The 14,231-nt window shown below is 34.9% G+C and overlaps 1 protein-coding gene across 1 annotated transcript; it reads right to left on the reverse strand.

Annotated features, from left to right (window-relative positions):
* Positions 1-3,972: 3,972 nt before the first annotated feature.
* On the reverse strand, positions 3,973-7,669 carry LOC113059661 (synapse differentiation-inducing gene protein 1-like). Its single transcript, XM_026228205.1, has 2 exons — positions 6,843-7,669; positions 3,973-4,599 (listed from the first exon to the last, which is right to left on the reverse strand). The coding sequence occupies exons 1-2, from the start codon at positions 7,032-7,034 to the stop codon at positions 4,462-4,464; spliced, it is 330 nt and encodes a 109-aa protein (XP_026083990.1). The 5' UTR covers positions 7,035-7,669; the 3' UTR covers positions 3,973-4,461.
* Between the last annotated feature and the right edge of the window lie 6,562 nt (positions 7,670-14,231).

Consider the following 14,231-nt stretch of genomic DNA (forward strand, 5'->3'; position numbering starts at 1 on the left):
GGGGTAGTAGGATGTTTTAGCAGTGAAGACATTTGCAGAGAAGGAAGAGAGGAGAGACTGATACACACTTGATTTATGATTTAGACAAATCAATTAATAATAAATTATTTATGCCATTTCCTCTCTGCAGCCCTGAGTTTAGAGTGATGTTCACGGAGAACCTCGGACAGCCAGGGGGCAGTGGTGTGTGCTGGTCTAGATGACAGTGGGCAAAAGTTGACCAAGCAAGAGGTTAGAGTGTCCGTAGCACTGTTCTTGTCCAGAGCTGAAAACTGATAGAGTGAAGGAAGTGAGGATGAAACCACAGAAGATAAGAGAGTGAGCGTAGGTTCCGTCGAAAGGTGACCTATGTTGGAGTCTGTGCCACTTCAGGAGTACGTGCTACGTTAGCAGTAATGAGGAAGTGGTCTGAGGTGTGCAGTGGAGCAACTGAAGAGTTGTCCATGGAGCAACAGCGTGTGTAGATGAGGTCCAGTTAGTTGCCTGATTTGTGAGTCGCTGTAGTAGACACTCGCTTGAGATCAATTGAGGAGAGCAGAGTGTTGAACTCAGCAGCCTGGGGTTTATCTAGGTGGATGCTGAAGTCACCAAGCAGTACTAGAGGAGTACCATCTTCAGGAAAGTTTGACAGCATATCCAACTCCTCCAAGAAGTTTCCCAATTGACCTGGGGGATGATAAATGACCACAGAGTGGATTTTAACAGGGTGGGTTACAGTAGTGGCATGTGATTCAAATGAACCGTTACCTGTAGGGGATGGTTGAAGATCAAATTTCCATTCTTTTGATATAAGGAGACCAGTACCTCCACACCCCCCATTCATACGAGGAGTATGACATACACAAAAATGATGACTCAACTCAAAAACTGTAGTAAGGAGAGTCAAAAGGTTGGTATCATTCGATAGAAATCTTTCTATATTTTTAGCAGAAAAAATCTTTGCCCTCTGAATATTCTCATTTGGAGAAATAGATGATAAAATGTTAGAGAAATTTGCGTGGTCAAGGGATATTTTTTTATATCTCTCTTATTTGGCATTCAATATCTCACAAGATAAATAAGGTAGGAGAAAATGTCTTTTTTGGTGATGTTCTACAACATATGTGCTGTATGTGAATTACATTTCATGGTGATATCATAAAGTAATCAAAAGTTACGGCATTTGGTACCAAGGTAGCCTTTCTCTTAGTCCTTGACAGTTTTGAAATTGTTGTTTTGAATTTGAAGTAATGCCTCACTCAAGTTTAGTCAAAGTTCTAAATAATTATACTTGTTTTATTTTACTATGAGACCTTTCAGATTACATGTGACAATGACTAACTAAGCTGTATGATGTTTCTGACATATTAGAGTACATGGCACCCAAAACAAAACATATTTTATTTAATAAATTATTTATAGTTATGTAAGTTATATAAAAGTACAAAAACATTCTTGGTTATATATTCTGCTTGTCAAGTGTTCAAAGGATATTTTCAACTGATTTCTTTAATTCATGGGTTTAGGGATTATTTACACACCAAAGACGAAATGGATTGTTTTGATTTTAGACTAATTTCAATCGTGAGAATCTGCTGTAAATAATGACATTTTACATGAAATCCACGAGAAAGTTACACAATGTGCGCACTTGGAGTTTATAATTCGATGATGAATATCTTTAGATCAGACAGATTATGGTAATTATTTTTAATCAGGAGAATTTTCTGAAAATAATGACATCCGATTATGTGCATGTTTTGAGAGAAGTTACGAATAAAAACACGTGTGTATTATTGGGCCTTTTTTTATTGCTGAGCCATATGTGCCCATGTGTGCCTGTTTAATGTGTTGTGCTTTATGAGGAATATCTATCGATCTGACCGACAGATTATGGTAAATTTTGTATTTGGATTCAGAAGAATTTTCTGAAAATAATGTGTGATTTTTCCAGATCTATGTATATTTGGTGAAGTTACGAGTTATTTTTGTATTATTTAATTAATTTATATTTTGCTCAACTACATGTCATTATTCATTTTTATGTATTATAGCTTTATGAGAGATATCTTAGGATCTAAATGATGGATTTTCTGCAAATAATGAAATGCTTTTCTGATGTTTCATGAGGTTATGAACGAAATCGCCATTAAAGATACCTTTGGAATATATATATATATATTTTTTTTGCTAAGCTTATGCCTCCTGTATAGTTTTATGTGAGTTACAAATTCATGAGGAATATCTTTAGATAATGATGGAATGAAGTCATTTTGGGCTCTTTTTAATCAGGAGAATCTAAATAATTGTGTCTATTTTTGTTTTATGTTTTATAAAGTTATGAGAAAAAAATAAAAATTTATTCCCCAAACATAAAATTACTTACATTCATTTGAGTTTGTGTTGCTTACAGGATAGGCCTACCTAAACTACGTTTATTTTTATGAAATTCTTTTTGAAACTACATTTAAGGGTTATTGTGTTTTTATCTTTTTTTGTACATTTTTTATGTAGCCTACAGTAGGCTACTTGATCGTCTTTATGGCCAACTCATCGATCACAATCGGCTGCTAGATCTGAGACTGTTGCTGTAATATAATAATAAAATACATAGACAAAAAATTTTGCGAGAGAGAAAATTTTTTACTCTTTGTGTGATATTAAATAAATATAGGCTATAGGCCAGTGGCACGTCTATGCAGCAGGGTATGAAGGTGCATAAGGGTCCGGGCAGGTTGGGGGTCAACAAACAAGGGAACGAATAGAGAGCCCTGCACAGCTCATCAGAATTCTAGTCCCGAGTCTGACTGGATCTCATCTTTTTCTCTCTCTCTTTCCCATACACAGCTGATGATACAGCCATTACAATATTTCAGTTTTTTTTTTTTAATGGCAAAGTGGTCATCTATTTTCTTTGCTCTATTAATTTAATTTAGAAATATTTTATGTTTGTTAAATTCTGGGATTTTTTTTTTTGTTTTTGTTTTTTCTAAGAAACAGCCAAAAGACCAGCGGCAGGAAGCTCCATGAGCATACAGTATGTTTGATCAATTTTGCCTTCTTCTCAAATCAACGCGACTTGCCTAAAATGAAATCTATTGATAAGAAAAAAAAGAAAAACACTTCATGCATTTCACCATACTAATTATTATTATTTTTTACCCTAGATTAAAAACAATAGACAAAAAAACAAAAACAAAAAAAAACGGAAGAACCCAGACGACACGAAGACGTCACATAGACGTCATGTTCAGACAATCGAACTGTAATGTGGCAGATTATGAGGTGTAATTTATATGAGGTGTGATTTATGCATTTAACTCCTATCGAAACTCCATAGCTCTGAGACAATCGCTTTGTGACTTTCATCTCATGTTACTTTTCGACCCTGCTCTCCCCTAGCTCTCAGGCACCGTCTGCACCGCTTAGTATCATGTAGGCTATTGCTAAAGCTACGGGTGAGATTTTAATACATACTGCTTACTTTACCACTTAAAATAGTCAAGAAAATCTGAAACATATTTCTTGCAGAATACTGAACACTTTTGCAATTTATTCTTGATTGAGATAATAGAGGTCTATGTCGCATCTGGATGTTGTTATAAATGATTATTGTGACGAGTGGGGCGGGGCCGAGAAACGTTTGGAACAGGAGTGATTGGAAATGAGCAACACCTAATCGACCCACCGGTCTCGAGTCCCACGGAGGAGATGGAGGGATATAAAACCAGAGCGACAACAGAATTCAGTATCTCAAAAAAACAAACAAACAAAAAAAAAATATTTTCTCAAAGATCAATCAAAAAGAGATTCGTTTTATTTACAATCGCTGGGAAACATCTCTCAAAATAGGTCACTTTTTCAAAACTACATCTACACCTAATTGTTCAAAAAGTTTTATTTATTTAGTTATTTATTTTTGGACAAGGACTGTATTACAATATGGTATTAGAAATATAGCAAATTGTTGTCTTATTTAGAAAAAATAAATAATTCTAGCCATCATACCAAACTAGTTTTCTTTCTGTCAGCACTCCATGCTACACTGATAAAAATGATTCTGTGGTGAAGTAAATACTACAGAAAAACAAGTTTAATTTCTACATGAAAAAGTTAGTTCAGGCAATAAAAAAAGCAATTTTATATTGAGTAAAATCTACTCAACTTTTCTGATACTGGTGTTCCCATAATGCACTTTCTGATTTGAGTACTGTATTTGACTAAAACTTGGTTGGTTGGTTGATCACTGAATCAAACAAGCACAGCTGCACACAATATATTTAAAATGAGCCAAAAGTCTAAACAAAACATTTTAGAAGTAAAGAGAACAGAAAACTGCATGGTAGCCTTGGTTTAAACATAGAATAATCAGCCTAAAAGCATAAGAATAATTATAAATTGAACAAGTAACATTTAAAATAAAGAAAAACAAATCTGTTTTTAAGATGCTTCCAGCCATTTCAGCTCTAAAAGCTTTTATCTTCATTTCATCATGTGGTTGATAATAATCAATACAATAATAACCAAGCCAATCCCAAGGCCGATATGATTCAGCATGAGCGCTGTTTTGGAATGCTTCTTTGCTAATTCTTGCTGTCCTGAGTAGATGGCATCTCGAGTCTGTGAAAACAATTATGAAACATATAACATTTCTTTGAGCCAGTGGTGGATGGGAATGTTCAACATTTATTGTTCCGTTTACATTTGATGGAAGAGGTACACTGAAAGCAAATCTGGGCTATAAACTTTATTTTATTTTATTTTATTTATAGTAAGAATTGTGAGAAATAAACTTACACCTTTCAGCAACATTTCAGAATTTTGAGATAAAAAGTTGCATTTACCATTATTATTATTATTATTATTATTATTATTATTATTATTATTATTATTATTATTATTATCTCATGGCAGAAACAGGCTTCCATAAGTAACGCACTGAAGTAAATGTGAAATTTTGAAGCAGAAACAGTGAAACTGTATTTATTTATAAAACTTACCTTAGGTATTCAATTATTAAGCCATTTAACTGTTTGCAACAAATTGCACATTAATTTAACTTTGTGAAGTTACCACTGGTTTCTTATCGTTTTCTTGAAAGTAAACAGGTTTTTGTATAAATTTGCTAATGTAGCTTTGTTTTATTATACACATTGATAACCAAGTTAACATCATAAATAGCTATATATATAGATAGAGTAAATAGAGTTATAAATAGAGTTTAGCTAATCCAGCCACAAAATCACATTGAACTATATCTATGTTAAAAACGATTGGCTTGTAAGTATATATTTTTTTCATGTGTATACATGCTGGCAGACTTAACTCCAGACTCCTAATTATTTGCCTTAGGATATTTCACAAAGCATTTTATTGATGAAAACCAGCTCCTAAATCTTAGGGGTAGTTAGGGGTAAGAGGATGTATATTTAAATACATAAATACATATATTATGTCTTATGTATCTTGACACATGCAGCCTAAATTTTTTAGAATCATTAGCCAGCTGAATAACTAATAAAATGAATTTTTTGTTTTCTTAAAACTGTTAAAACCGTTGCTGTTTAGGGGGTTTCCAGCTCCACATTTTTTCTATGTAACTAACTGTCATTTAAAGGAAACCGAAAAACAGGAAAACACCAGCCATTTCAGTTCTAAGGAAGTTATATGAAAGATTTTGTGGTATGATAATGCTTATGTATTTGTGACCACAAATACAGCTTAAGCTTTAAAAATCCTCTCACATTTTGATGAATGAGTAATATACCTATATGCAGTCAAACGTTTTTGAACTGTAAGATTTTGTATGTTTTTTAAAGAATTCTCTTGTGCTCACCAAGCCTACATTTGTTTGATCCAAAATATCATATTGTGAAAATGTGTACTATTTAAAATGACTGCTTGCTATTTGAAAATTATTCCTGTGACAAAGCTGACTTTTTAGCATAATTTCTCCATTCACATGATCCTTCAGAAATCATTCTAATATGCAGATTTTTGGATCAAAACCTCATTATTACATTTATTTAAAACAGTTGAGTACTTTTTTTGCAGGATTATTTGATTAATAGAATGATCCAAAGATCAGCATTTATTTGAAATAAAAGCTTTTGTAACATTATATACTGTACCATTTAAAAGCTTGGAGTCAGTATACATTTTTATTTCTTTTTTGAGAAAATAAATTATAGAAATGTAAAAAAAAAAAAGAAAAAAAAAATTGCAAGGAAGCTTTAAATGGATCACAAGTGATGAAAAATATATTTGTAATGATACAAAAGACTTCAGATGAATGCTGTTACTTCTGAACTTTCTATTCATTAAAGAAATTAGTTTTTTTTTTACTGTTTTAAACATAATAATAATAATAATAATAATAATTATAATAATATTTTTTTCTGAGCAGTGAATCAGCACATTAGAATGATTTCAGAAGGATCATGTGACATTGAAGATTAGAGTAATGATGCTGAAAATTCAGCTTTGAAATGACAGGAATAAGTTACATTTGAAAATATATTAAAATAGAAAGTAGTCATAAATAGTAACAATATGTCACAATATTACTTTCGCTTGCATTTTGGATCAAATGAATGCAGGTGTAGTAAACAGTTAAAAAAAGTTAATCCTTAAAAAAAAAAAAAAAAAAAAAAAACATTTAAAAATCTGTTCAAAGACTTTTTACTAGTTGTATATATTGATTTACAGTAGTACAAACACATGAATGCATGCATGCACACACACACACACACACACACACACACGCACACACACACACACATGTGTATATATGTTACAAAGTTTAATGCTTGTAAACTTAAATTAATTAATTAAAAGACAAACACATGGACTAATATACTTACAAAGCAGGAGAAAACTATTGCAGCAATGCCCAGAGGAAAACAGCAGCACAGAAAGGTGAAGATGGAGTAGCCCAAGTGATCTGGCACTGGTCTGGCCAGTGGAGCAGTGGTCACAAAAACTGGAGGCTGTACAGTGACCCCAGACTGTCCTGGATATGGACGTGTGTGACTGAAAGGCTGGCTGCGATCCATTTGAGAGTAGATTATTGGATTTTGATTGTAATTTTCTTTCTGCCTTGGAGTCTGCAGCAATGTATGTATTACTGTTCTCAGGTTCAGTCTTTTCTGTTCTGAAGTTAGCTGACAAATGAGAGGTGAGTTGTAGGTTTTAGGGGAGGAGTGACATGAACTTAACCCGTTTCAATTATACTGTGAGACTGCAGACACCAAGTTGTGGTTTTACGCTTACTCATATGAAATAAATGAAATATCAGGTGGGTTAAGAGGTTTGTTTCATCACAGCATATTTTTTGGACCTAGTGGAAGTGAATCTTCCCCTTTTTAATCTTTTTCCTCTTGTCAGCATTCCGTTCCATTTACCCATTACAACATGGGTTAGTGTTTTTTTTTTTTTTTTGTGGCCAAATCATTCCTCACTAGGCCTACACATGAACTCATGTAAAGTCAAGTCAATTCAACTTTATTTGTATATCGCTTTAAACAATACTGATTGTGTCAAAGCAGCTTTACAGTGTCAAACAGGAAAATGGTTTGTCAGTAATGCAGTAGGACATTAACAAATAGTCATTTTTCCAGCTAAGGTCAGTTTATTGATTCAGTGATGTCATCATCCAGTTCAGCTCTCTTCCAATAGCGTCTGTTCAATCAGTCAAGCGTCCCCAACTAAGCAAGCCAAAGGTGACAGTGGTAAGGAGCCAAAACTCCGTCAGTGACAGAAATTGAGAAAATAAAAACTTGGGAGAAACCAGCATGGCGTGGTTTGATTACAGGCTGCAGCATAGGTCAGATTGTGCTTATCTGGTTCCTGTGTTCTTGTGCCGGTGTTCGTCGAGGAGATGAGGTCTTCATAGGGGATCTGTCTCTGTATAGATATATATAGATCATATTTACCAAAGGTGCCGATATTTTTGGCCAGGACTGTATATATATATGCCCCGATTTTGGTATTGTGTGTGTGATGTGTTGTTGCTTCACCTTTTTCACACAGGAATGTACATTGTACAAGCGATAATCCTTCATGATGCTTTCGAGCAAAGAACTGGCTCGGGGGCATCCTTCGAGTTTCAACTGTTTAAAGAAAGTTGTTAAATATTACTGACAACCTTTTCCCTGGTGAGTTAAAAATATTCTAACTGTCTCCAGAGAGAGTTTTCCCATGCCTTATGTTTCCATGACAACGTGTCATGCTTGTCAAGTGACACACGCAGCCACGAAAACACTGTATGACCAATGGATTGCTTTTGTTTTTCCTTTTTTATTTAAAATATTCACACACTTGCTTACCATGTCATCAACGCCACTTTCCATAATCGCAAGATTCATCTTTCAAAATAAATGTAAAGACAGTTAATAATGTCTCTTTCTCTCTCTCTCTCTCTGAATGCATGCTGGGAGTGAGTGTGTGGAGTGAGAGCGGTTACCTACAGCGTTGTTGGTGATTATTTCAGAGTTTTGGTACAGTTAAGGAAAGTAAGGCGCTGTCGATCAACATTTGCTGATTGAGATGGCAGAACCTGGAAGTGTAAGTGTGATGCTTGATCATCTAACGCGACGACATGGCATTTTAGTTGCCCCCTGCAGAACGTTGCTCTGTGAAAATGTGTATTTTAGCAGTCACACAGGTTGTTGGCCAGAAAAGAATTCTGTCAGAATCAAGAATGAACAGCGCAATTGTTCTTTTTGTTCTTAGATAACGTGAATAAAGTTAATGAGATTGTTGTGAGTGGAATCGTCATAAATGAGTCTTATACAGCAGTAATGCCTTTGATGCAACCGGCGAAAAAATCCTATTGTCAAATGTGCCGCCATATATCAAAGACGAAGTGATTTAAAGAGAACTGGCAAGGGATGGGAAAATTGTATCGCAAATTAGAAAGATTACTTTAAACTGTAAATCTGCACAATTTAAGCATGTTGTTACTTTCTGTAGACAATTGTACATGATTTTAAATAATGGTCAGGAGTTGAATTTTGCACTAAAGTTTAAGATCGATGATTTTGATCATGTTATTTATGTAACATAGGAAACAATTAAATGTTTTAAGTGCGATCAGGAAGGGCACCTTCTTCGTGCTTGTCCAGAGAACGAAGAACATGAAACAATTCAGAATGATGCGTGTCTTGAATGAGGGATCGGGATAGTATTTTCAGCGTTTAGCAACTTAAATTAGACAGCAGTATAGTGCTGGCCCAGATCCGGCCCATATCTGACCCGCGTGAAATCCATTCAGAATGAGAATGCATGGAAAATGGAGTGGGAAGGAGAGGTGTTTATGAGTCATAAGACCTTATATCAGTGGAGGTGTAGCCATTTTACTAAGGAAAAATATAATTCCAGTTTCTTTTGAAGTGTAAAATGTTGTTGAGGGACAGTTTATTGAAATTACACACTGAGTTTGAAAATTTTACTATGGGAGAATGTTACTAAATGTTATGTGGGAGGTGAAAGGGTTTTGTTTTTAAAGATAAAGATGTAGTAGAAAATTGCAAACCTGAAGAGTATCTATTTATTGGGCGTGATTTTAATAGTACAGAAAATCATAGTGTTGACAGGAACCATAAATAACGTCATATGGAATCACAATGTGTTTTGAGACAAATTACATCTGTATGATATTTGGAGAGTATTGAATAGAACACAGAGGCAGTTTACATGGACACAAGTGAGAGAATACCATGTACCAATAGCTAGACTAGACAGGTGGTATTGTTTTAAACATAATTTTAATATTATTAAATGTTGTGCAATTCAGATCATTGTTTGGTCAGTTGTAATATTTTTATTAATAATGTTAAGCCGAGAAGTACTTATTGGCATTTTAATACTGGTCTATTGCAAGATAATTCTTTTTGTGAGGTCTTTAATTTTTGGGGGGAACATTTTAAGAATAGGGAGTCATCTTTTGATTCTCTGCAGCAATGGTGGGATAATGGAAAAATACAGATACAGCAACTGTGCCATATATATACTCTCAATGCTTCTAGAAACATTTCCCAATCGTTGGAAGATCTAGAGAAATATTAGAATTACAAACTTCTTTGGCATCTGTGGGAGACCAAGAATGTGTTAAGGTTCTTAAAAATAAAAAGAAAGTTCTAGATGATTTGCTATGTATTAGGGCACAGGGTGCTCTGGTACGATCAAGGTTTCAAAGTAGAGTACAAATGGATGGTCCAACCAACTTTTTCTTTGGACTTAAAAAAAAAAAAGAATGGCCTAAATAGAATTATGCATTCTTGGTTATCAGAATCTGGCACAGAAATTACAGAGCCTAAGGAAATTATGAAAAGAGCGGAGGCATTTCATTCAGAGCTGTACAGGAGTGAATACACAGAGGTGGAAGAGATTCCAGAATTCCTAAAATTCCAGAAGAAGCGAATGCTGACCTGAAAAAACCTTTTACGAAAGGTGAATTGTGTGATGCCCTAATGAGCATGGAGTGTGGGAAATCTCCAGAGATTGATTGAATCCCTGAAGAGTTTCATAAGTCTTTCTGGGCTGTGTTAGGTGATGGTCTGCTAGAGATGCTAGACAGCTTGACCAGAGGGTTGCTGCCGATGAATTGCAGAAGAGCAGTAATCACCTTTTTACAGAAGAAAGGTGACCTCAAAAAAATAAAGAACTGGCGACCTGTGTAACTCCTATGTTCTGATTTTAAGATTTTATCCAAAGTCTTGGCAATTAGATTAAGAGAGGCAATCGGTTGGGCCATCCATGTGGACCAGACATACTGTGTACCTAATAGATCTATTTTTGATAATATTTATAGAATAAGAGACATTATAGATATCTCTAGATCATTGGGTTTAAACTTCGGTCTCATTTCCTTGGACCAAGAAACAGCTTTTGACCGGGTTGAACAAAACTACCTCATTAAGACATTACCAGACATTAAGAGAGTTTGGTTTCAGTCTGAGTTTTATTAAAATGGTGTTGTATAGGAACATTGAGAGTGTACTTAAAATGAATGGACCTTTTAAGATCACAAGGGGCATAAGGCAAGGATGCGCTTTGTCAGGCATGTTGTATGCTTTAGCAATTGAACCATTGCTAGTAAGAATAAGAGCAAATATTGATGGTTGGAGTATACCACAATGTGATTTTAAAATTAAGTTGTCGGTTTATGCTGATATTGTTATTGTGAATAATCAAGAAGAGGTGGATAATCTAAGAATTGTAATTGATGATTTTGGGAAACTGCCTTCAGCTAAGGTAAACTGGACTAAGAGTGAAGCAATAGTATGTGGAAAGTGGGAAGGTAAATGCCTTCCTAATTTACCTGCTGGACTTGAATGGAAGAAAAATGGCTTTAAATATTAAGGTGTATACCTTGGAGATGACTAAGTATTACAAAAAAACTGGGAGGGTGTTTTAGAAAAAACAAAAGGATGACTGGAAAAATGGAAATGGCTGTGGCCCAAATTGATATTTAGAGGACATGTAATAGTCATCAATAATTTGGTGTGTGTACTATATCTCCCTAAGGAGGAAGGGGGCAAGGACTAGTACATCTGGCCAGCAGAGGAGCAACTTTACGTACGTTTACAATTTATTCAGAGATTTTTAACTAGACCTGAAGATCTTGTTTGGTGGAATGTTGCTAACTTTGTTTTGAGTCAAGCTGGAGGCCTGGGACTAGACTCTGCTTTGTTTTTAATGGACTCATTCAGCTGAATGGACTGACTCCGTTCTATAAAGGGGTGTTTAGAATATGGAGCTTATTCAAGAAAAGAAGAGGGCCGACTGTGTTTGGAGCTAGATTTGATGTTTCAAGTGAAGCTGCATGGGGATTTGAAAATGCAATGTGCAGAGCAAGAAAAGTTAAATTGTGTCACATAATAGCTGCTGGGGGGCCCGAGTTAGATAACTCACAAAAGGTTGCTTCGTGCATTGGAGTTAGAGCAAAAAGATTAGCAGGGAAAAAGGATATGAAGTTGTATCTATTTGTAAAAATAGGATAAAAGCAAGAGTGTGGGTTGTTTTTATATTTTATAAGATGATGAAAGACTTGATGTTCTTTGTGGTTCAGTTGTGTTACAATGATGAAATTTCATCTGTTGTTGATGAACTTTTATATTTTTCTTGTTTATTACATTGATCCCAATGTCAGTTTTTATCATTGCATCATTATTGTATTAGAATTGTTTTGAAGCTGTGAATTATCTCTCTCTCTCTCTCACTCTCTCTCTCTCTATCGCTCTCTCTCTCACACACACACACACACACACACACACACACACACACACACACACGCAAAGTGCAACACTATGCATGTGAACATCCAATAGCAAATACTTAAACTAATAATAAAACATACGTACAGTAGCTGATTCAGAATGCCAGATTGTTGTAGCAAAGTCAGAATTACCTCCTCTCATAGCTTTACGAAATGGTTGTCCATAAAATGCGTTGCTGTTCTGTTGTAAGTAATCTTTACAATTTCTAAATGCATCTACTTTCGGAAAGGCCAAATAAAGTGCTTTTGCTTTTGCCTAGATACACACAGGATCTCCCTGACATGTGCTTCAACACTAACTGCGGTTACTGAAACGCCTTCTTTCATTGTGTGAACATTTGGGCAGCATTACGCAAATATTTCCACATAGTCACAGACAAATGGGAGCATGTTTGAATGAGCCATTTTAAGGGGCATGGCAGAGTCTTAACTTTGATAAATAATATCTCTTTGGATTTGAGACTTTAGTCTTTGCAACTTTACAGATTTTTTTTTTATGCACCAAGAGCTTGTAACAAAGAAAGAAAGGAAACATTTTAAATGCATCATATAACCCCTTTAAAGAAAAGGCCAATTCTTAAAGGCGCTTAACACAGTTAAAACCATTATAAAATAAAGGGGTGCTCAAGAAATGTACACAGACAACACAACTTTGACACACCATACAACATCTGCTCAAATAACTATACAAATGATTTTTTATTATACAAATACTACATACATACATACTTACATACATTGTGATTCAATTAGGGCTGCCCCCCTTATAATCGACTAATGGTTAGTCGACAAGAAAAGGCTAAGTTGACCACAGGTTGCAGTAAAAAAAGTTATTAAAAATTAATTAACAAGATCATTAACAGCTGCTCTATGTGGTAATATAGCTAGGGCATCCAAAAGCTCGATCATTCATCGACCTCAGATATGGTTTATCATTTGAAATATGTAGAAGCAACTTTACATGGCCGCTCGCGCTAACATTAACCTATAAAAATGTGCGCAATTTCAGTGTTTGTGCAGAATGAGGAAGTGCGCGTTGGTGTGATCAAATAGGAGTTATACATATTTGTAAGCTTGAAAGTCTTTTCTTTTATTTGTGTGCAGTCACAATAACGAAAAAACAACTTTGTGATTTTGTAAAATAATGAAAGCAAACGGTGCACATGCACGTTCCGCAGTCTCATCACTGTCTCCTTGCTTTTTTTCCCTGATGCATTAATAATATATTACTTTTGCCGTAGCCCTGTGTGACTTGTTAGTTGACTAACCGCTTAACATAAACAAATACTGGTCGACCATAAAAATCTTTAGTCGAGGGCAGGCCTAGATTTAAAATTCTGACTTCATTCTTATGTTATTTTTTCTCTTTTTAGGGTGATTATTACAGTGGGGCTCGAAGGTTTAGGCACCCCTTGCAAAATCTGTGAAAATATGAGTAATTTTAAAAAAATAAGAGAGATCATACTAAATGCATGTTATTTTTTATTTAGTACTGTCCTGAGTAAGATATTGTACATAAAAGATATTGACATTTAGTCCACAAGAAAAGGGTGCCCAAACGTTCGTGCCCCACTGTAACTGCATTTGCATTAATTTTTGGCCACGTGAGGCCGATAAATATTTACTGCTGTCCTACCTTTTATAGGCAGCAGCCATATAAATTTAGATTCAGCTTTAGTTTAATTTAGCCATAATAGCATTGGTCCAAGTGATTGGTAAATTAAATGTTTCATTAAAACATTTCCTCTGCATCTATAGTGGGAGTTTGTTCAGTGATTTGGCAGCTGTGGGTTTCTGTGGTCACTCATAAATTAAAGTATGTTTTGCTTGTCGGGGCAGACCAGCCACTAATTCTTATTAATTCATTTTGGTCTTTGTTTGACAATGGTGAAGAAAGCATGTTGCAACATCAAATGAAGTTGAACCAGATGAAGATGAAGATGAAGAAGACGACTACTAGACAGACAGAACG

This window comes from Carassius auratus, chromosome 41 (assembly GCF_003368295.1).
Source record: "Carassius auratus strain Wakin chromosome 41, ASM336829v1, whole genome shotgun sequence".
Lineage (NCBI taxonomy): Eukaryota > Metazoa > Chordata > Actinopteri > Cypriniformes > Cyprinidae > Carassius > Carassius auratus.